The sequence below is a fragment of the Ammospiza nelsoni genome, chromosome 7 (assembly GCF_027579445.1).
Source record: "Ammospiza nelsoni isolate bAmmNel1 chromosome 7, bAmmNel1.pri, whole genome shotgun sequence".
Taxonomy (NCBI): domain Eukaryota; kingdom Metazoa; phylum Chordata; class Aves; order Passeriformes; family Passerellidae; genus Ammospiza; species Ammospiza nelsoni.
The window spans coordinates 14,089,397-14,114,402 of NC_080639.1; the positions used below are offsets into that span (position 1 = coordinate 14,089,397).

The window sequence follows — 25,006 nt, forward strand, 5'->3', positions numbered from 1 at the left end:
GTGATGCTCCATGTACTATATTCTCCTGTCAGCAGACGTGTAAAAGGTTAGGCACACACCTACTAACCAGGTCTTCCTAAAGAAACAGAAAACACTTCTAATAAAGCAGTTATTAAAGAGGGGGAGAAGAGAGACAAGAAACTTCAGACATGGAATACAAAAGAACTGGGCACATGATTGTTTATAGTCAAAGCATAAAAATCAACATACTTTGTAACATTTAGAGTGGGCTCTATTCATGATCCAGCTGATCTCAAAAGTCACTGTTTGCACTTTGTATTATGTATAAAGACATAATTTAAGATCAATTTGATTGTGGCCTGGTGCTAATACATTTTTATGACTTATACCATATAAATCAAGATGTTACTGATATACACTCAGAGGACAAAAAAATTACTTACTGTGAGAGGGTGAGATTTTTCATCAAAAATATCCAATGATCTGTCAGAATCTCTACAAAACAAAAGTCTCTGGTTTAGCAATAAGACTTAATTGGTAATACTATGTTCTACTAAAATCATTGTTCATTAAAAAGGATCAAGGGACATATTTCATAGTTCAGCTTTTCCTATAATATGGAATGGAGCTACCTTGTATTTTTGCAAAGCATTTAATGATGAGTCCTTACAATTAAATATTTAAGATGCTAAACAATGAATAGCTTTCCATGCTCTTGTATTATACTTACTAAAGTTCCCCCCAAAATGTGGAACTAGGTGAAACTCATTAATAGCATTACTTCAAAAGGTCAGCTCTAATTCAGAAGCCTATGCTGGAACTAGCTGTAATGGCAAGAGTGATTTGCACATGGACAGAGTGTTCCTTCACCCATCAAAACTAATCCATACCTCTGTACTCAGGAAAAGCTGTACAAAGTCCAAAGGCTGATTTTTTTGTGGTGAGTTAACTGTGTTTTCCTCCCTCCCTGTTTTGGAGTTTTATGTGCCATTGGATGGGTGCATTACTGACCCTTTCCACAGCTGCTTAAGAAGGGGTAGAAAGAGAAAACATATTCAACACACAGTGCCAGAGTTTTCACCTCCTTCAAGTTTCACCAGCTGTCACTGAAGTGACCAAGACCATATTTGACTCTATGATCTTGAGAGTTTTTTCCTAGTCTTAGTGATTCTATGATTTTATGCCTGGTTCCAAAAGAAAGTCATTCTGTTTCAGCAAAGGAAGAGTTCACTCACCTGTTCTTTATATGGTAGAATATTGCTAATGTTACACTAAAAAAAAGAAAAGAAAAGAAGACTTAACAAAGCATTTTCCATGCACACTATTCCACTGCAAAAGCTGTCATTCAGTGGAATGTTACAAATCCATTTTGCAGTGACCTCCTCTCCCATCCTCATGCACTACACATCTCATTTCTGATGTTTAACTGTTTGGACAGAAATTGGCCAAATCAAATCTGCCTGCCAAACTACTTTTACAGTCATTGTACAGATATCTGTGCAACAAAGTAAGTGTTAAGTGACATTTTCAACATGTACCTTCATTTCCTGATTAGGTGATAATTAGTGCAAATGCAGACTATTCCCAACTAAAATGTGAGTAAGTTCTCCTTGGAGCTACATATACCATTGCAGAGATTCTGCAGATGTTTTAACCCTGTCTAGTTGTCTAACTTAGAAACTGTCTAAAAATAAGAGAATTATAAAGATGGTATTATACCAGCAGAATCCAAGAAGTGGCTAAGAACAGATTTCAGTCTCTGCTAAGTGAAGCAATAGGTTTCATATATTAACACTCCTCTACTGTGGAAAACTTCAGCTTCTTTACTCGTGGTGGTAACAGGAACATTGCCATCACAGGAACCTATCGTGAACAGTTCTGATCTGCTGTCAGCTGTACAAAATGTACACTGTCACTTCAAAATGGTACAAGCATAAGCTTTCAGGCTTTTGTTTTGTTTTTCTCTAGGAAAAGAGAAGTGACATGCTGCATAACTTTGTCTGAACCCAAATTTTAAAGTAACAAATCAACTTAGACATTTCCAAACTCTACTACACAATTAAATCTGTAAAACCTTCTGGTCCTCAATCTACTTGATAAAACTCTCTTCTCAATTCTCAGCTGGTATCATCTAAGTGCAAATAATTGACTTTCTGGTACCCAGAAAAATAGCTCCAGCAGCCATTTACATTGCAGAACATAATTATCACCTACCTAAAATAACAAGAACGTGAAGAAAAGGCAGAAAGGCCAGAACTAAACCCTAAGTCAGCAGCATGCTGGTTTTCCACAACTAGAGGGCAGACTAATATCACTGCAAAGTACCAAACACAGCCCTACAACTTTTCCTGCAACTCCACACAAAATCCATTTCAAGTTTTCCCAGGTCAAGAATTTCTTGATGTGGCTTTCAGTGTGACCTAAACTCCCCATCTCAAAACACTTTCAAACCCACATGTGGAAGCCCAGGGTGTTTGGATGGAACCAGTTGGAAAAATTCTTTGAGAGAAGCGCGAGGGATTCTCGAAAACTCTCACGGGGCTGCGCCCAGCTCTTCAACAGGCTGGCTCCACAGAAGTGACAGCAGCAGCATTTGCCTGAGGACCATGCTTCAGATGCAGAAGATAGAGATACATGAAAAAGAAGTGTCCAGAACCAGTGAAAAGTGCCAAAGTGCCAGGCCTTTGCCCAAGATGCAGAAAAAAGGGAACACTATGCAGATCAATGTTATTCCAAATATGATATAGATGGAAATCTTCTATTGTGAAAAATGCTTCCCACCATGTAAAGATAAACATATTAGTAATGATTCAATTACCCAAAAAATCCCAGAAGACAGAGCATTTGGGAAATGTCAATCAGATCCTATCTGTGGGGTCATCAGCTGACTCCCCAATGGTTCAGAGTTCTAGGGATTGTTGGTACTGAGTTTGTAACCTTTGTTATTTTGGTTTTTATAAGTAATACTGATAAACAGGGATTGTTGTTAATGTTATATGAATGCTTTAAAAAAGTTGTCTTAACCCCTTCAAACACTTCCTGTTGATAAGTTGATTATACTCAGACTTTTGTGTTAAGAATTATTATTAAGGTATTGTTGTAATATTTGCAGCCATATTTTGTGTTTTACTATCTCTTTGTGTGATCATCTACAAGACACATGTCTCTTCAGGATCTTGACTTTTTGTTTCTTAACTACTCATGTGTTTGGCTTGGTTTTAACTACTCATATGTTTGGGGTTTTTTTAATCCAGATTGCCAGTTTCATGGTTTTCTTCAGTTATTATTACAGAGATACTCCAGCAGAGAGTTCAGTTGTAACATTAACTTCTCTTTTTTGAGTATTAATTTTGTACTATGTAATCAGTCTTTCATTCAGCTGCACTTCCTCCACTCTCAGTGTCCAGATCCAGGCTCACAATCCCGACTGTGACCAAATTCAGATCTCTGAAGAAGAGATTTGCTCTGTTTGAGGCATCTCTATCCTGACAGAAACTTCGGAGGGATTCAATTACTTGATGGTTTGATTGGTATTTAACCCTAAGGTTTCTTATTCATAACTGTTATTTTTAAGAGTCTTGTTTTAAAATGTGTTGATACCCACCAATTAGAGTTCGGGCTCTGGCCAAGCTCTAGCTCTGCTTGGATGGAGTGATTGACAATCAACCCAGATGTTTTCTGCATCAAAACAATTGGCAATTTGACCATATATGACAGCTGAGCCTATTTTCAGAGGGAGTTTGGAGAAACATGAATCTGGACATGATTTCTCCAATTTTCTATTGTTTTAAGGTTTATCAGCTGTCACAGACTCTGGGATGACAGTTCATTGTTGAAGTGCTTGGTAACTATGATTTCACCTGTGGTATTGATTATGTGTATTACCTAATTGATTCCTAATTGCTGTGAGTTTCTTCTTTACTACATGCATTGTTTTGCTCTTAATGTTTTCTCCTGTTCATAACCAAAGAATGTTAGTAATAGCAACTTCTGTTGGTATCTTATATTTCTCTGCAATTTTGCAAAACAGAATTGATCAATGTTTTATTTTCACATCAGGACTCATTCTTCACCTCCAGGATTTTGAGAAAATCCTCCAGTCCCTGCAGGAACATGGATTTGTTTGTGTTTTAACAGGTACAAAGTCCAGGTGGATTTCAGTGAAGGATGTGAAACTCTATCAAGTGCAAGAAAATGCTGACCACTCCACAAGCAGGGAAGAAGACACCAAAGATGTGGACTGCACAGAGATTCCAACCCTTGTGCTTTGCCCACAGAAGATTGTGGAACTTTGGGTTTCTTCATTGGTGTGATGTTGTAGAATTTTTGTTAGATGATAACTTAAGTGAAATATGGGGTGGTGTGGTCAAATGTGTGTCTGACAGATGGTTGACAAAGTTGTCAATGCAGTGTTTATGGTTGAAACAAGGGGAGTTTGGACCAAATTTCTCCCTGAGGCTCTTTATGAACCTCAAGAATTGGAAATTCTTGGCTCAGTGAAGATGGATTTCTGTATAGTATTTAGTCTTCCTAGGTCAAAACAAAATAAGGACAAAATAACAGATGTGACCCCACATCACATTATATATAGAAACGTGACATCTTGGTGCAATTTCACAGCAAGGATGATCACACCATCCAACAGGGTTCCATTGCAGTTACCACAAGGAGTCTTTTTCATTTGTGGGACAAAATTTGGCCTGCCAGCCCATCCAATGTCTTAGGTGGTCCATGCACCATTGGGAGACTTTCTTTACTGACACCTAACATGACAATGATAAGGGAACAAAGATGTAGAGGGAAAATATCTGCCAGTTGATACGACCCCAGTTGTGATGACAATGTTAATACATGGAAAAAAAGCCAGAGATTTATAACAGCTTCTGCCACAGGCAGCTGCAGGAGCAGCCTTGAAGCAATTGGATCAAACAGGGTGTTAACTGAGTAAGCACTCTCGTGCTACCTCTCTGGCACTGAGCAATTTATTAGCTGGTGTTCAAGGTGTGAGACAGGTGACTCTGCAAAACAGAGTGGCAATTGATTATCTTTTGTTAGTGCATGGACATGGATGTGAGGAATTTGAAGCAATGTGTTGCATGAATTTGTCTATCATTCAAAATCTATTCAGGAAAGCACACAACAGTTAGAAGATGGAGTGGCCAAACTCCAAGAGAATGGGTCATGGCTGGGGTGTGTTCAGTTGATTTAATCTTGCACCAGCATGGAGAGAATTTTTGAAGAAAGGTGTGTACGTACTGATTGGTGTCACAGTCCTTTTAACATTTGTGCCATGTCTGCTTTAGTGTATCCAATGGATGATGGATGAGGCTGCCAAAGGAGTGGTTTTCATTCAAAGAGAGGGGGGAGATGTGGAAACCCAGGGCACTGGGAATATTTCTCTGTCTGCTTTGGGGTGCCCTGACCCCCAGGGGAGCACTGCCTTTGACCCTCATTCATGGAGAAAATTTCCTAGACTTCAAGATAGACTAGAATCCACAAAAGTGTGAAATAGATTACAGAAAGTAGTGTAGGTGTATCACTTGGTGAGAAATTTAGGTTTAGGGATTTTTAGTATGTTGTGGATGGAAGCAAGATGGGGAGCACAGGGTGTTGTCCTGGGTTTCTCTTTCATGCTTCTTCTTCCTTCTTCTTCATGGGTTTGGGTGGCATTTTGTAATTGGGCAGAAAAGTCTGCACTGGGGGCTCTCTGGGATCAGTTATTGGGTTAAAAGGGAAAATAATCTAGGTGTCAGTTCTTAATTGGATAATTTAGCCTTAAAAGACCTTGTAAAAAGAGATTGTTGGCCATTTTGTGCCTTCTAATGAAAAGCTGCCGGATCACAGTAGTGAGAGCTTTACTGATAAGAAATAATAAACACCTGAGTCCCAACATGAATTACTGTCTCCAGTGCCTTCAATGCAGGCCCAGAGAAACCCATAGCTGGGACCCCCACAGCCACAGTGCTGACACACTTCTGCACTGCCTCAAGTGCACAATGAGAACAGCTTTGAAACAGGACAGCTCTGTGACTGAAACAAGAGCTCCCTCCAGCAGTCAATTACCCAGAGCTCTACACCCTTTCCATGACCAACCTGCAGCAGCAGTGCTGTGCTTCTCTCATTTAAAGGGTACAGTTGGCTTTGGAACAGACAAGACCCCCAGAAAATCCCTAATAACCCTTACAATGCCACTCTTACAAGCCCTTGGTGATGAGAAGGGTCCTTACCACTTTATTGTGCTTCTAAGGTTAGGCTGGCTGACGGTGCTGTCATCTATAAATATTGTTGAGCATGAGCTGTATTTTTTTGTAAGCTGCCCAGGAGAAACCTTGGGGGAAAAAATGAAAACAAGAACTGAAATACATTCAAGAAGAGGGATTCTGTAAGCTTTTGTTTAGCACACTACATTCTGGCTTTACACCTCAAGTGGTTGCTACTGCAATGTAAGCTACCCTGCAGCCATCTAGTTCCTTTGTCTAAGATAAATTTATAAACCATCCCTTGTAATACACAACATGATTTTAGATAATTTACAGCAGAAACAGCTGAGCTAAAGCAGCAAGTCCTGATTTCCAGTTCTCTCCCATTCCATTCTTCTCAGTTAGTGTCCCAGTCTTCCCTCTGTGATGTACTCTATTAGATTTCCCTGTGACTCCACCTTCTCCCTTCTTTTACACCCTACACCTTTCCAGTTTCTGGTTATCCAGTTTAACATTTGAGGGTTTGTCATGTTACCATTTCAAAGAAAAAAAACCTTTTCCTGACATGGCTCCCTTCACACATGTCTTGTTTAACATCTGCAATCTGGAAGCAGAGTACTGCTATTACCCTTACTTTTACCATTACTATTTAGAGCTAGTAATATGCTCCATCATCCATCCTAATCCTGACCATTCTGTACTGTAAGAAATCCTCCAATATAACCCTACCCAGGCTTCCCTGAGCATTTGCAGAGAATGCCTTGCACTAGAGGTAGGACATCATAATTGAGGGAGGAATTTCAATCAAACAATTCAAGATTCATTAGTTTTCACCACAGTTTTTTTAAATGCCTTGTCTAAAACTTGAAAGTCTTCAATATGAAAATGCTGACACCCTTCAAAATTCAACAGCTGCCTGGGAATATCTCCCATTCCAGCTGAAGTTTGCCAGCAAAAACACTCCAATCACACTTCACCTTGGTACTGGCAGACCAAAGCTGGAATTATATTAAAGACAGAGAAAGAAAAGGGAAAAGAATCAACCCCCACTCCTTGCATTATCATGCAAAATAAGAGACTTGAAATACCATTATCTTACCAGTACTTTATCAGTAGACACTTTTGATATTTTTAAGCTTTGTTACTAACTTCCATTCTTACCTTTACTAGTCAATTATTTTTTTATCCACCTATTAATGACATTACATCTTTTTTGTTTTGGCTGTTTTTTTAGTAAGTGAAGTTCCAAACCAACTAATATTTGTGGAAGAAGCTCAGAGCATAATTTCAGATTTTAAAACTAATGGAGAATCACTTGTTTATCATACTGATGATATTTGCTCATTATTCTCTTTTCACACTGGATACACTTTTTAAAATAAGTCCTGTAGCAATACTCAAGCAGCAAGTCATTCAAGATTTGCCATCTTGGCTAAGAAATTAATGCAGTTTTATTTTTTGTTTAAAAAAATACAGACAGGTTGGCTTATATTTTCTTTGTTACTGTTCTGAAATACTTAAAACTGACCAAAAAAATTTCATTTTTATTCTTTTGAAATCAGCCATTCTATGCTCTGTGATATTGGGCTTGCTTATTGCTTAGAGGCAGGCAAAGATAATTCAGTTTTACCCTTCTAAGGAAGATTTGGAACATGTGTAAGATTATATACCTAGAACTACTACAGTTGTTTCCTTGAATTTGTCTTTGGCCCAATATCTTAATATTATTTCCACAGAATCCAGTTTACTTACATGATTTATATGGTTACTCTTCCTTTTCTCTCGCACTAGAAAGAAGGAAAAATAATGTGAACTGAAAGGTTTTCCAATTTACATTCAATAAAGCAATTCTATTAATCTAGTTTTCTAAAGTATGGGAGTATTAAAAGCTTCAAATTTTATTTTAGGTGTCTTGAAAAGTAGTTTGAGGAAAAGATACCATGTTTTATCAAGCTAGTAAGCTACATACTCCTTCTGTCTACCCACAGACATTTAGGAATGTACATTTAGGAACAAGTACTCCCCATCACACTAAGGGGAAAAACATCTCTGCTTTGAACAGATGCTGTTGATCATGAAAACCAGGAGGATTTCAGACAGTTCAAACAGCCAAGGTCCAACATCCAACAGCAAACAGAAGCAAAACCAGCCCACCCTGAGCCTGCCAAAGGCACACAAGGAGGAAGTGAGGTGCCCAGCACTATTTAGGAGCTCTCTCCCTCCATTGCAGAAGGTAAAAGGGTATTTCACTGTACAGAAGATGCTGGCAGAAGCTGTGCACCTATTTATCATACAACTGCAACCTTGTCGTTTGATCATTTTAAACTGGGTTAGTCTTTCAAAAGAGACTGCAAGGTTAAACTTGCAGCTGTGACAGCAGCAATACAACAGAGTGTCAGGGAGAGCTGCACACATGCACAAAGTATACAAATGTGACCTGCATGGACAGGCACCTCTCCACAGTTCTAACCTCAGATCATCACTCCTTTTTAGCAGGACACATTCCCTTACACTTTTAGAAAAACTGACAATTGGAAAAGAGTATCCACATTTTTTAAGTCTTTTTTCATAAATCAAAACTCATAATCCTCATAACATCTCACTGAAAGAGAACTTACAGATATTAATTCTGCTTATTCTATGGAAGGTCAACTAAAGTAGAATGAGGGGACATTAGAAAATAAGTTATTCTGCCTGACTTCTCCATAAGAATTAATTAATTTAATACAAACTCCAGAGAATAGTTTAATAGTTACCACCTCACCTAGAGGACCCATTTTCTGCATGAACACAAATCTACACAATTCAATACATTTCATTGGAAGAAATCCAGATGAGATTTAGAAGCAATACTACCCCAAGAAGGCTGTTCACATGGCTGGAGCATTTCAGAGCAGGGCAGGAAGGCTGCACAGTGACTACTCATGAGCTCTGGCAGTGTGAGCTGCACCTCCAGCACTGCTCATCTCAGAGGTGTCCGAAATGAGCAGGGCAGGCCCCCTGGCTGTCTGAACACCCACCTCAGAGGCCCCACAAAAAGAGGTCTGTACATCTCTTTGGTACCATCTCCTCTGGAGAACCGGGCCAGTGCTTGTTCCCACTGCTCACAGATTATCTGAGCACTGCAAAGGTGATACAACTGACAACTCTACCACTTGCCACAAGAATGAAGCAGGACAGCAACTGACAGACCTGTCAAAATGATTCTTTTCTGTGGCAAAGCTGTGCCAAGTTAAAAGACACACTGCAGCTTTCCACCAACACATGCAACCTCAAGTGCATCACTTTCTTAGCAAAACAGTGCTTCAAACAAGAACCAACCATAAAAGAAACAGATGCATTTAAAAAATATCTTAAGCTTTGTTTTAGTTGCAACTTCAAAATGTCCTATTGTCAGAATTTGACAAAAGACTTTTTATATGTGCAGTATAGAAATGCCTCCACTTTTTAACAGCCTTTGGAGTGCACAAGCTATAGCAATTGTTTCAAAACTGAGTTATGAGATAAACACAGGATCTGCAAAGAAATTGAAAATTGAGTTATTACTTAAATACATGATCTGCAAAGAAATTGAGAATCCCAATACATCTATATAATTAAAACTGGGATTGGAGAATATTTATCCTCTGAAACTATTAAAACAGTTTAAAACAACATATTCAAAAGCAACTAGACTACTGGCTTAGGCTTATTTCTTATTACAGAAAAATTAATTTTTTTCAATTACAACTTTTTTACTTTAAAACAATTTTTGAAACAGTCCTTGGTCATTAAAAAACCCACCATTGCTTGAAACTTGAATTACACTAATGAAGACAGCCTTGCTCCTTCAGATGAGTAAGAACTGCACTCTGAAATCTGATACTTAAGCATTTTAAAGATCAAGTGATTTAAAGTGTTAAGTAAAATGGTCTACAAACAAGTTTCTGTGTAAATACATAAATTACTAATCCCTATGCTTTGAAAGAATTGAAGCACTGCTCTTGAGCTGTTACTTTTGGTTACTTTTCCAATTTTTTCCTTTTTTTCGTTAAATTGGAAAAAAAACTTAGCTTACCATCTGTTTGTGACTTGCTCAGGAAAATTGTGCTTGCTCTGGGATGATCAGATGGATTAGATTCCAAGGCTAAATCTGAAATAGGAAGGACAAAAAAAAGGGAGATGTTTTTAATAAAAGATAACTGCAACAATTCTCACCCATCCTCAAAGTTCTCATGCACAGTGATGGAAACATGATCAAACCCATGTAGACTGAGCTGTCTCCATGAAACAGAACTGTACTTTTGCCCAGATGAATAAAAATTTTAAATTTTTCCCTCTGAGAAAAAAAAAAAAAAAACTGGACAGGGAGATCTCAAAAATCCATTTATCTTCAAAAGTCAATCTGTGCCCCTGCATGTTAGGGTAGCTGGCTGTGGGACATGTGCTCAGTAGTGAGCAGGAAGCTAGAACTTTATCAAGAGAATAATTTTAAAAAATCATACCAAAGCAACAAAAATTATCACTACTGATCTTTCCCTCTGTGGTCCTTTCCTCTATGCTTTATGTACCAAATACAGCAGGAAACAATCTCTGTGGTGTTACAAAAGAACCGAATATTTACAGTGCTGATAAATATCAAAACATGGAGCTTACACTATTCAGTTCTTTTGGAATTTCAAATAAAACCATGTAAAGCTAAAAGGGAGTTACTGAAGAACCAAATGACTGCTTTAATCCTTTGCCACAACAGAGCAGTGATGGCTTTAGTATATACTCCCTTAGATTAAGATGGAAGTGATCACAAAAGTTTGTTGATGAAATTGTGAGCATCATGATGACATTCTGAGCTGCCTTAGCTTTGACAGCAGAAACAGCTGCTCTGAGGAAGTCATGCTACAGGCACAGTGACTTATGGAACACATGAACAGAATCATCCAGGACTGTGATGCTCCAAGTCCTGGGAAGAGCAATTTGGCATCCATGTACAGTTGTCACTCTTAGGCCATGCCAGCCATACAAGCACACACACTCCTGCATGAGCATTGCACTCTGAAGTGTTCAAGCTGGGACAGCAACACATCTGCCACACCCCCAAAAAGAAAAGCCAGCTAAGAATCACCATCAATTTTTAATTTAAAAACCCCATAATCTTTCCTGCACCCAACCAACAGAACTCTGCCAAACCACAAAGTGCCTGGGTGCTGCTTTCAACTGTGTGACTGTTTGTGCCACAGACCCCGTGCACCAGCAAGGGAATGTAACTGCACAAGTGCACGGGTCCCCAAAACTCCTCCTTCCAGATTCCCACTGGGAATGCACAACACTGCTGTCCACACATCCATGTTTTCCAGGCACTGGGCTTTACCACACTGCTGATCTTAGTCCAGCCCTCTGGCTCTGGCACTGCTCCAGGATGTGGACCACAGTAATTTTGGATCTCTACTGTTTAAGTAGCCAACATCTGTTCAGGAACACCAAACCAAGACTGTTCAAAAGGGAATCCCCTCTCCTCTCAAAAAGACCAGAGTCAGCCATGAAAGGAGACCATCTTGTAAAGTTTTAAAAAGTTAATTTACAAAACCAGTATTTCCATTGTCACCGTAGTGTGCTCATTCACAGCACACAGTGAACAGATACCTGAATTTATTCATGCAGTAAAATGTAAAAAGTCCTGGCTTAGATGCCCTAGAGTGGAATTTGCCTCACAGCTCATACCTCGAGTACTTGTGATACACAGTTGATTCTCTGAAGAAATAAAAAACCCAGCATGCAATAGCATGCCATATTGCCACATTTTAAGTACCACTTGTAGCATCTTAACAAAATAGTATAACTTGTTTAAAACTTGTCCACAAGTCTGACAAGTTTCTAACATTGATTTAACAAAATCACATTTAAGAGACAGTATACAGCTTCTAATGCTAGCACTGCATTAACAACCTCAACACAAACAGTGATTCAGAAGTGGAAGTATTTTGTCAGCCTGTAAGCAACTGAAGTATCATCAACAGGCCAATCAAGACTGCAATATGCAGACTTAAAATACAGATTATTATCAGCAAGTTATGATGCAAACAGAGCAAATGACTGAGAACATACTTATTTACAGTTCAGCAGCAACTTTTAGAATAACTGGGTAAGTCAGGTTAGGACGGTTCTCAGAGGTCTCCAGTTCAACCTCTTGCTGAGAACAGAATCAGCTTTTGGTAGAACATGAGGCTGCTCAAGGTTTTACTGAGCTGAGCCTTGAAAACTTCCAATGAGGGTCTACAGAGCCTAGATCACCTTTCCCATTTGGGGACTAATGTCTACAGGGCTATGAGACTCACTATGGAATGGGAGGGAAGAGCTTGTAGGACTGTACAAGTCTTGGGCCATATTTAGGGAAAGGCAGCAAGGGAAACTGGGGAGGAAAAAGCACAGGAAAACTGAAGGAAAAGGGCACTGAAGTCAGTAACTCCTAACACAGGACCCTGTGTTTCTCCTTGGTGAATTTCATAGGGTTGGTGCTGGCCCAGTGTCCAGGTCCCTCTGAATAAGCAGCCTCCAGCACAGTGCCTGTTGGCTGCCATCTGCAATCGGGGCATCCTCCATCACCTCCTCCAGGTCACTGATAAACATTAAGCAGGACAGATGTTTTTTTTCCCAGGGAAGAGACAATACAGGATAACACCCATCCTCCCTCGCCTCATTAAAGAAATACACTACTATCTTGACTTCCCCATGGTTTTGATTTACTTTGAAACCACGTGACTTGTTAATGCTCAATTCTTACACTGCTTCTGCCTCTCTTTGTGCTCTGCCAGTCCCTATATCTATGCCCCTCACATGCCAGAAATCAGGTCTAGTACTAAAAGCACAAGAATGAACATAACCAACTTTCATCCCAGACAAGATGTCTCTGCAATGTCCTCTTGTCATTCCAGGCAAGAAGATCCACAGCACTGCAGCATGCACCAAGTGACACAAAATTGACAAGGCCACATGAGTCAACCCCCTGAGCCAAGGAGACCCACATATTTAAGGAGAGGAACAGAACTGAAAGGATCACAGACCTCACTGGCTCCAGTTCCATACTGGCTCTGCCAGACACTTTCGGCTGGATGAAGGCAGGTGTGTCGGCAGCCACAGCACATTAAACCCACAACACAGATTACACAACCAGAGTTAAGATACTAATAGTCCAAGACACATCACACAGCTCCCAGTATGAAATCCCAGCAGAAATGATCAAGACCAACTGTAGCTGGGTTTGTTATTCCAGGATAACACAGCCCGAGCAGACACAGTGTACCTGCTTTGGTCTGGCAAGAGACTGCAAAGAAAGATGCATTTAACAGACCACCTTCCTGCAGCTTTCCCCTTAGAAGCTGCCAGAGAACTTTAACCATCCTGCCTGTGCCATTTTCCCTGGACAATGCTTTTTCCTAAGCAATGGAAAAAGCAGGCATGTGATTTGCTCGTCCTGAACTGCCAATGTTGCTCATGAAGTACCAAAAAGCAACAGCAATACAGCTGAAGGAAACATAAGGCAAGAGGCAGATAAGGGCATGAGCAGAGGTAAAATTTAATGGGAAACAGCAAAAGAAAAGGCAGAGGAAGAGATAAATCTGTCTGCAAACAATTTGACTCACAACCAAGCACATCTCCTAATACTTCATCCTGGCAGCACTTATGAGTCCAAAGCCAAGATACTAGCCCTGAAGGGAAGGGTAAGTCCCGAGTAGGAGCTGCATCAGAAGTTGTATGACAGAAAACTCAAGCTTCACAGTAAGCTAACAGAAAAAGAAAGCATGTATGACACAGGGTAAACAGGAATAATGGGAATTAAAACATGCAGAAACAAGAAAGAGAAATGAAAGGATGATATAAAAAGCAAGAAAACAGCCCCAGAACATTTTTGTTTTAGAGGCTATTAACTCAATATAAATCAAAACACTTTCTATCAGACCCTCACACTTACTGATAAAGAGGTGAGAAGGGAAGATTCCCACCAGAAATTAGGTCTATGAGAGCAGGACAATAATGCTGCTACACAAGGGCCCTGCACCTGTCCGAGAACAGTGTGTTAAAAACAACCTTCCCCCTTATTTCCCTGCATGCCTCAGAGCCATTTACTCATGTGTACTACCAGGCTGGTCAGATCACCCTGAGCCTGCTGCCCCCTGCCACCGTTCCCCCTCTGAGGAATCCTTGCAGCTGCCTGCACTCCAGACAGTCCCAGCCACCTCTGCTGCGGCTGCTGTGCACATACAGTCCCCACAGGGCACAACACAGCGACTTCAAGGCAATCCTCTGCCCTAGCTCAGCATCTTGCATCCTTTCCATAACACAAAATCCACATCAAGACTTTATCCATGCCATGTAAGAATGTGTGTAGGTTTTAGGAATTTATTATGCTAGCTACTTATCTATGGTTTACACACATCCACGGGTGACTTCTAATTATTACAAACACATTTTACACATTGCATCCTGCTACATGTATTATCCCCTGAATAAAGCTGACAGTCAAAGACGACAATAAGTAGCAGCCCTTTGACAATTTCACTACTCCAGAACAATAAATTACTGCATTTCCTTTAACAGTTTTAGCCTCATCCTTTGCTTCGCTAGACAGCAGTAACATTTTGATACAGCACAACTTTAAAGCATTAAATAATACAATAAATTCTTTGCTGTAAATTGTGTTTTGTCACTTGCCCAATGACTTACTAGCTGTGACTAATGCTTGAGTTCCCCCTATATTTCGTTACCTTATACTATAAAGATGCAAGCCACTTAACACTGCCAATAAAGATATAAAAAATAAAACAAATTAGATGAGCAAATCTGCCAATCCATTTCAGAAAGTCTGTTATTCCTAACAATAATTTTATACAAAATTATTTCCCCTTCAAATTATGTTACTCTATTTTTTTTCCCAGAACCTTTTAGGAAAAAGTTACAACTCTGGTTTCTACATTTAACCTGCTTTGTTTTGTCCCAGCCACTCCAAATGCACCAGAGAGGCCAGCATGCATAGCCTGCTTTCTATTTGCAACTCTCCCTGTTGAAAGATTGTTAAAAGATTATTTCTAAATATTGTGAATTTACACAATAGACACAGAAGGACACTTTATAGCTATTTAATAGATGTCAGTTAATTTTTATGGCACTACTACAGAAGCAGTAATATCATCACCAATACCCAGCACATATCTAAGCATACACTGCTGTTTTGGAAGGATGCAGAAATCACTTCAATATACAATACAAACAAACTCTTAATTAGGAAGGAATTATTTGCTCTTTTACACCACACTCAAGAGCTGGAATGGAGAATCTGACAGAGTAAACATTTCAAAATTGCTATTAAAATCAGAAGACTTTAGATAGCAAAAGTGAAGATAAATATTAAACACTGGATGGAGACTACCTAGAGTTTAAGTAATCTGTTAATTTCTGTGGACTAAAAAAAATCAATACCATATTAATATGTGTTCTTTCATTTCTCAAAGTGCAGGAGTATGCGCACCAGTGTGTACAGCCTCCCCAGGGCATCCCAAAATGTTCCTATTGCACCCTGTTCACAGACCCAGCTGGGGAAACATGGCTGAGATCTGTTCCACACAACACCACACAACACCACACAACACAACACCCTCCCTTTCTGGGACCAAACAGAGCCAGGAGGCTTCCACATATTTCCTGATGTACCTGCCAGGGTTACAGGCACTTCTACAGATTTTAGCCAAGGCAGGGTATCAGGAGTGCCCCAAATTCCACAGCAAAAGCAGGTTAAAACAAGTTAAAACAGTGGTAAACAAGATGCCCCTAAGATTTTACCTTTGAACTAGAAGGAAAACAGTAGCTCATAAGCTAGATTGTGGAAGTAACTAATGTTTTGTTAGGGATGTGTTCCTGTACTGCATTTAATTTAGGACCATTTAAAGGACAAAGAGAAAGAATTAGTTCTATGCTGTCACTTTTTATTCCCCACACCGACCTTCACACATAACACAACTCTCTATCACCAGAGGTTAAAGTCAAAGTCCACAGCTCTAATTTTCTAACTGATAAGCCAAAAAAAAAAAAAAAAAAAAAAAAAAAAAAACCCAAAACCAAACCAAAACAAAAAACCAAGCCAAACAAAAAACCAAAAACAACCCCAAACCACCAAACCATACCATACCAAACCAAATTTTGGTATACATTATAGAGCAACCAAATTTTAGACTCTTAGATCCATGCTGACAGCAGCAGGCAAGCAGGCATAAGGAAAGCCTTCCCATAACACTCTCACATGTTCTCTGCCTCGCTTCCAAGCCATGGTTCAGAAAGCAGAACAGGTGAGTACCAGAAATTCCAGTCTCAGGTTGTGTCTGCAGGTGACCAAAGCAAGGGACACTGCAGTGTTTGCTGGTGTCACATGCCACCTGAAGGACTGGCATGTGGTACATTTTTCACCTCTTCCAATTGCTCGCATTTGCAAACTTCAAATGAAGCCTGGACCTTACCTGCAGTTTGTTCTGTAAATAACTACCCACATAACAAAACATGTCCAAGAGCTTTACAGAAAAACTTGTTTTAGTCTTTGAAATATACTGGCATTCAGGAGTTTATTATCTGAGCCTGACTGACACATTTCATAACTAGCCAGTGTTAGTTTTCACTAAACTGGAAAAAAAATCAACAATGTTTGATTACTGCAATGATTTGAGATCTTTCCAGAACCACAAACAGAAGCAAAGCTGTGCTATGCACACACAGCTTGTCAAACAGTGTAGAATGCTGCTTGGCTGTTAGGGGGATTTTTGTGTAAGCTGTCAAGGTAATCCTGATATTCATATCACCTGCAAGGAAGATCTTCAATTTTATTCACCTGGCTTTACTACAGATTTAAATACGTAGCACCAAGTTTCTTTAAGTCAGTACCATCCTCACTGATCTCTTGTAATCAAAACATTCAGAGTTTTCTTCTGAAAACATTATTTTTCTAGTGAGTGAAATAAAAGTGCACATTCAAACTCCAGATGTAGTGAAAAAAAAAACCCAGATAGGTTTAAAAATCTCAACATAAACTTGCTGGCAAGGATAGACAGATGCAAAGTCTGGGTTCTTCATGTTTGGTAGAATTTCCCTCCTGCCTCCCACAGTAACTTCTTCCTTCTCCCTGTATGTGGAAGAAGCACGGCTAGAAATGTAATTTAATGTGCAATATGAATCTGGGAGGAGAAGGGTTTTGTGTTTTGTTGGCTGTGCAAGAGTTCATTCCCTGTTAGTCAGCTTTTTGGTATGACCTCACCACAATGATGACACTTGAGAGAACACATACTTCTAGCCACTGAACTTCTGTAGTTCTACATCTGCCCTGCAGGTAGGAGGGAAAGCAGCAAATCTCCTAAAGAAAACCAGCAGAGAATAAGGATGCTAGAGGTAAGTCACACAGAATCAGTTAAAAAAAAAAAGAAAAAGAAAAAAGTTCAGATTAAAATTAATTCAGTTTCCTTAGCTCTGCAAGTCTCATCAAACCCCTCTGATTATATATTTCCTTTCAATACCTGTTATGCTGAAAGCCTGAAAAACACACCAGAAACACAAATCAGTCTCCCTCCACATGAGCTTCATGTACACGTGTTCTATACCAACTATTCTTAAAAACTTAAGGTTTACTTGCTTGCTGCAAAAGTCTCCAAGACTTACTGAAGAGAAAAAAAGGATAGAGGATTCCTTAGTTGCCAGCAGCATCCAAGCATAAAAACAGAAATACAAATATTATGCTGCAGCAAGGAATTATTTTATTTCAAATTCCCAAGCCTATAGGTAAATTTCATTGCTGCTCCTTGATGACTTTGTGATTCAGTGATTTCCACTACAGGTACTTCACAGATTGTTTCTAGAGGCCATGGCATCAAGCTTTGTAAGGTAACAACATGGAAGGTGTTTCAGGCTTACAGAAAGTCTGTGATCTTGACAAATATGAAGTATTGGACTATCTGCAACTGCTACAAACACCTCTGTAATGAATGCCTAGTCAGTTTTTGGAAAGGGATACTGACAGTTATGGGGAACCAAGAGGGAGTCTAAGTTAGGTGAAAAACTCGGTGACTACAAGGAAAAAAGGAGAGGGAATACCAAGAAAAGGCACCAGAGCATCATTTGGTTTTTAGATCTGGCTTCATGTTTGTCCAAATAGACAACAGTATTTGTCAACCTATGCAGCTACAAATCTTCAAATAGAGAGGTACAAAATCCAACATAAAATGGTTAGGTCTTCCCTGCGACAAAACTGCTGGCATTAAAAAGCTGATACTTTGCACCAAAATGTTTTAACTTAACTAACATTTTAACTAGGATTTAAAAAAAAACCCCAACAACAAACCAACCCCAAACTAAAAAAAAAAAAAAAAATAAACCAGGAAAAAACCTCCACTCACATGCCTGAAATAAGATGAAATTATATAAGAGAAACAAATGAACAGTATTTAGACCTTCTGCAAGGAGATTTACAGACAACCTGGTATAGACAACCAGATCACAGACAACCAATATATCCAAATATCTGTTCACCTTCAACACCGTTTAATAACTTCAGCAGGCAGACAACCTGAAGCTTTCAAGAGTTACTCAAGGCACTAGCCAGGTAAACCTTACTTACTACACCCCTCTTCAAAGTCCTCTTCCATTTGCTTTCCCATCTAACCTGTGTGTGATGATCACATCCCACTCAGCTCCTCTCCTGATCCCATCGGCTGTTCCCTCTCATCCTTGACTGTCCTTTCCCAGAAAATGGGAATGGAGAATGACTGTCTTGTCAGCCTCCATCTCCAGCTATTCAGGTGAGGGTACCAGGTCACTTTGTCCCACCACTTCAGCAGGGCAGCACTCTTCCCCTTGGCTCAAGGCACTCAAACCTCTGCTCAAACTCAGTGAACAGCAGCATGGCAGGGAGACGATTTCAAGTACAAGTGAGAAACATCTGCCAAGCAAGGTCTCGTTCTAGTTTTATCCAAGGATCAAAGAATTTTTGAAGTAGTAGATATATGTTTAAACATAGGAATCTAGCAAGAAAGTGTCAGCCGTAAGAAGCTCTTCCCCTACATAACAAGAAAAAAATCTCACGGAAAAAAAAAAAAAGAAGCCCAAAATAAAGATTAGCAGACACTCATTTGGAGGGGAAAACCCAAACAACCGAACAAACCCAAACAATCAAACTAAACACCATACCAATCACCACAGCCCACTAAAGGGCACACTAAGATGAAAGAGCTACCATTACTAAAACTAGATAGGAAAGCCTTTCTGGTCAATGCAAACTGTGTTGAACTGTTCATTTAAGGAACACTTAATGCTCAGCTGAAAAGTCAGCTAGCTGCTTTAGATTCATGGTAGACTTTGATATTTAATATTAGCAGTAGGCATGAAACTATTTGGAAGAAATTTCTGTTTTCAAAGTTATGTTTATTCCCTGTTTACTTAATCCAACTTGCCTTAGCATGTCAAGCCACAAATACAGGCTTATTTCTTGTTTGGAGAAAGCATGCACCAAATAGGTTATGGCTCAGGATCTTGAGAGCCATAAAATACAAGGTCATGCTTTAAATTCTCTTAGTAGAGGATCTGACAAACCTTTCCTGTTTGAACTAACCTTTGCTGAAACATGAGGCTTTCAGTTTTACTGTGTGTTTTACCTCCATTCCACCTACCACTGCTTTTTTGTCATACATAAATACCACATTGTAGTTTGTCCATTTTAAGAAAGTGAGAATTTTCTTGTTTCCTTCTGATCTGATACAGACAATTCAAGCAGTGCTGACTGGAAAGTAGTGCCTGTTAAGGACAGAGTGCTGGAGAAGCAACAGATTCTTCCTCACAGGTCTGTGCTCTTAGTGAGGATTACATTCCACTCGCTATGGAAGAGCAACACAAAGCTATAAAACAACACAAAACAAAAAGGCCAAAGCTCAGATGGTAACTTCTGCATTCCTGATACAACCAAAACATTCAATTTTAGCAAAGCAAGTGCAAAAGTACTTAAGACAGACTTTAGAACAACAAACAACATAGAGGTAGAAACTTAAGGAATGAAGCATCTCCATCCCATTGGGATGCTAGCTTTCAGATATATTTAGCTGTTTTCTTAGAAACTCCTAGAAGTGAGCAGCATGGAACAAAAATAGCCAAAATGATCTTGACTTTTTTTCCTTGCAGCTTTCTCTTTTCTCCCTGCCAAAGGATTCAAGACAAGGGCAGTCAGTAGGTTCTCATCCTCCCATTATAGACTAGGTTTGCATCTTAGCCTATGATCTTATGCAATAATCAACTACAGAAATACATTTTATCCCCCAAATGAAAACAACACTTTCTAGTAGTCAAGAGCACAGAAACATGCAGGCTGTCTGCATGGTCTGGGTATGCCAACAGCTTTTACATCCTACAGTTTAAAAGGAATAAGCATTGCTATCTGGTCTATTACAGATTTATTCTTTCATAGGAGGTATTAAATTAAACAAATAGCTGTCTCACTTCTAACTTTGTCATAAAGTCTGGATCATAACACTTGATTTCAGACTTCATAAGTAGTGCTTTACATTTTGAACTTAACTTCTTCAACTCTATCCAGGGACTGCTTTGTAACATTCAAAAATCAATACAAGAAGTTTTACTTTTAAAATTGACCATCCTGAATTTTATTTTAATAAAGGTATCAAACTTTGATATTTTCTGCACCCCTAAAGAGTTGTATCAATCAGAAAACTTCAAATATCATCTATCACTTGCAGCAGATCAACTTTGGATGGCAACAGTGAACCACATACCACTGTAAAAGTAGTCTTTAAAATCATCTTAAACATATACCACTTATGCAGTTCTAATTCTAGGATTATCTCCCGCCTGAAGACTCAAGTTTCTATAGCCACAAAAGTAAAATTTGTGATAGACAGCTAGTATTTTATTCTTGGACAATACACCCTTATTCAGGCTTGCAAATTAAAAAAAAATTAATACATCTCTACTTCAAGGCCAGTCCTGAAACATGGATGAATTCACAATTAAATCTGTTACTTAGCACAGCTGACATGATCACGTACTAAAGATTCAAACAAATACAACCCTTATTCCTGAGGAGATTTGTTCAGCTTAGGCATTTTTGCTTGACTTATTAGAATCTCTAGAGAGTTTAGCTCCTCCTCCCCTAATGAGTTGAGAGAGTTCTGTAATAATCTTCCTGCAAAAATGAAGGTTTATTTCTCCTAGGCAGCAAACATAATTTCTACTATTGCACAGCTGTCTCAGAGGAGGTCCAAGGGGCTGACTGTTCCATCTCATTTCTGGAACAGCTGCACCATATGGTGCTGTGCAGAACCCTGCAAGTTGAATAACTCCATTTCTGAAGGTCTCCTCACACTCTTCTGCAACGAGTCTTGATAGCAAAATTTTTTTTAAGTTCAAGAAGAGCACGGATTACACGGATTAGTGATTATTGTTATTGTACGCACCGTACATTAAAGATGTCAGGCAGACTATCTTTTTCCAAGCGAATCGTTTTCGCAGAGGTGTGGTTATAATTGCAAAGAGGAAAAGCAAGATGTTTGTTAATTAAACTAAGTTTTGAATATCATGAGGTGCTAGACTGCACCGCGCGGCTGCGGCAGCAGCAGGAGCACCCCGAACCTGTTACACGCGTGGGGAGCCCCTCGGGCAGCACGGCCCCGCGGCTCTCCCGGCCCGGCAGGAGATGCCCACAGAGCGGCTCTGTGAGGTACCAGCGCTCCGGGTGTCACTGCGAGCCATCTGAGCAGCACGCACGTACCTTCCCATGAGTCCAAGGAAAGCAAGCTGGGAACACCGAGAGCTACGCGACAAGGAGCGCCGGTGTCATGAGTCCACAGTTACAACCCCGCACAGCCAGAGTATAAATTACTCACGTCCAGCACGGTGATGTCATATGCACACAATCTTTGTAATTCTTAATTCCCTTACTCCCCACACACCCTCTTCCTTCCTCCTGTTCAACAGAGACTGGAAATGCAGCAGCTTTTGCCATCTGCCCTAACACTACGGCCGAGTCACGAATCCATAGTTAAGGAGAAAGGAGCAGCAAGACTTCTCCGCCTCAGCCAGGAGCACCCGGGGGCTCTGCCACGTTCTCCTCTTGCTCCCCGACCCCCTCTGCGGGATCCGGGCAGGGCCGGGCGCTGCCCGGCAGGGGAGGCGCTCCCGGCCCGGGCGGGGACTCGCCGAGCGGCCCCAGGCTCGTCCCGCGGACGGAGGTCCCGGCCCGCAGCCGGACCCGCCGGGGCAGTGCCGGCGCCGTGACAGCCGCGGGGAACTTTGGCTGGGGCGCGGAGCGGGCCGAGCCCCGCGGGGCCGGCGGGACCGCGCTGCCCCCGCCGCCGGACAAAGGGGCCGCGCCTCGGGCCGCCGGTGCCCCCCGGGTGCCCGCCCGGGCGGAGCGGCGGCACCGAGGGCACAGGGATGCGGTGCCCGGCGCTCCTCGCCCGCCCGCCGCTCACCATCCGGGAACTCCCGGTCACTGATGTGCTGGAGGTGGGGGCCGCCGCCGCCGCCGCCGCCGGGATCCGAGTCCCCCGACTCGGCCTCCGCCGACCCCGAGCCGCCGCCGCCGCCGCCCGCTGCCGCCGCCTGGTACGCGTCCGCCCAGCGATCGGGCCCCGGCGCTGCCCCGCCGCCGCCGCCGCGAGCCCGGCTGAGCTTGGGGCTGGCGTCCGGGGATACGCAGCAGGTGACGGTGTTGCCCATGGAGCTCGGAGCTCCCCCGCCGGGCCCCGGCTGCGCGGCTCCGGGCTGGGCCGGGGGAGGGGAGGCGGGCGCAGGGCGGGTCGGAGCGCGGGGCGGGCTCAGCGCCTCCGCCCCCGCCCCGGCCGCGCGCGGCCCCGCCCGCCCCCACGGCCGCGCGACCGCCCCGCCGCCTCCTGCACGCGGCGAGCACAGGCCTCGCGCGAGCGCCCGCCGGAGGGAGCCCGGGCCCCGCCCCGCCGCCACCCAATCGCCTCCCGCCGCGGCGCCGCGTGACGGCCGCTCCGCCAATGGGCGCGGGGCTCGTCACGCGGCCGCGGCCGCGCCCTCCCCCGGCCCGCGTCTCCGCCCTCCCCTCCCCGCGCCTTCCCCACGCGCACGCGCGCACGCACCGCCGGCCGCGAGGCCTCAGACGCGCCCCCGTGGCCACGCCCGCTCGGCGCCGCGCGCTCGCTCCCGCCCCCGGGGGGCTCGCGTTGGCCCGGCGTGCACGTGCCGCGGGCGCGCCGGGAACGGCCGTGCGGGAATGCGGGAATGGGGGACAGCGAGGGGGACAGCCCGGGGACAGGCGGGAGACAGGCAGGGGACAGCCACTCGCAGGAGCACGAGCCACAACGCCCGCGCTGCCCCGGCGCAGGCCCGCGAGCTGCAGCAGCCCGTGGCCGGCCTCTCCCCTCCCTCTAAGGGGCTGAAGGGCTCCCGGGCCGGGGCAGCCGCTCTTGCCGTGCGCGGTATCGGTCCGGGAATGCCACACTGCACGGGGCCGCCCGCATCCCCAGGGAGCACTCAAAGTCCCCAGCAGCTGCGGATTCGCTTGCTGAGTTTCAGCTACCTGAGAGCTCCTCAGAGGACTGGAATGTTCAAATACACTCCAGGGAAGATGGATTAGAGGGCGAGATACCTACAGCAGTCAGAGGCCCTGATAAAGGCAAACATGCGTTGTTCTGCAATGAAACAACCCACTATCGCTACAAAAATTTAACTCTGGCCCCCGATAAGAAGAATGGCTCTGCAGAAGACTTAGGAACACACAAAAGTATTACAAAACTCTGCTATCATGCTGGCAGTTATTCCAAAGATAAGCAGGCTCAGGGTTTTACTCCATTTTGTAGGAAAAATCCCCATGTTGGCTCTCCCATGTGATGACAAACACGGGAGTTTTTGGGCAAACCATGTGTAGTTTCGTTGAAGAGAGGAAGTCAGAGATGCTGTGTTTCCAGAATTTGTACAACTTAATCCCAGGCACAATAAAATGACAGACCAAATGATTTATAGTCTTATATGAGGATTATTCCCTCAGACTGATGAATGATACCTTTTCACTTACCAGCAATTTCTCTAAACTGTGTTAGCTAAGCCTGTCTGCATGCTACTGACAGTTTGCAAAGCCTTGTTACTCCAGAGGAATCTGACCTTGCTGTGGATTACACCAGGGCCTTGGGGAAGATTTGCTTTCAGCTCTTCCTGAACCACTTCAGGCCAACTGAAGTCCTTCTGCAGCCTCTGCACTCTGCTTGGAAAGCTGTAGGCCAGCCAGTCCTGCTCCCAGTTCTAGGTAGGGCTAGGGTGGAACAGGAGACAGACCTGGGCCAGGGAGAGAAAAAGGGTTTTAATGCAAAATAGCCATTGAGAGATTGGTATTTTCTTCCCTCTGGCATTGCACTCACTGTTTTTTTGTGAGCATGGTGGGAAAAAGAAGAAGCTAGAGGGTTGCTGTGACTTATTGAAGTAATTAATTCTCAAGCAAGAATAAGAGTTGGCTTGCATCTGCACTCTTTAATATGAAAACTGGCCTAATTTCCTCTTGCATGAGAAGAGCAATACCTTCCCTCACTCTTTGCACCTGGCTGACTATTTTCTGGAGAGGCTGAGCAAGCTGCACTCCTGCTGCACTGCTGGGCCCCTTCCAGGGGCTCCATGCCGCTGGAGGTGAGCTGCTCCATGCAGAGCAGTGCTAAGAGGCACAGGCAAACCTGCTCACCTCAGCAGGACAGCAGCCATGCCCAGGGTCCGTGCCCAAAGCCAGTCTGTCTGCTCCTGCAGCCGTGGGCTGTGGGGCTGCCTGGCTTCAGCAAAGGGCGCTGCAGCTGAGCAAGTGCCTCGGGGCATCCCAGCAGCAA

General features: G+C 42.5%; 1 protein-coding gene across 1 annotated transcript in view; it reads right to left on the reverse strand.

Moving 5' to 3' along the window:
• The window catches only part of CCNYL1 (cyclin Y like 1), a 37,038-nt gene extending 14,149 nt beyond the window's left edge, over positions 1-22,889 (reverse strand). Inside the window, exons 1-6 of the mRNA XM_059475985.1 lie at positions 22,643-22,889; positions 10,219-10,293; positions 7,914-7,948; positions 6,189-6,289; positions 1,197-1,232; positions 405-456 (exon numbers count right to left, since the gene is read on the reverse strand). Of these exons, the coding sequence (XP_059331968.1) occupies positions 405-456; positions 1,197-1,232; positions 6,189-6,289; positions 7,914-7,948; positions 10,219-10,293; positions 22,643-22,889 (546 nt within the window). The remainder of the gene's footprint in view (positions 1-404; positions 457-1,196; positions 1,233-6,188; positions 6,290-7,913; positions 7,949-10,218; positions 10,294-22,642) is intronic.
• Positions 22,890-25,006: the final 2,117 nt, after the last annotated feature.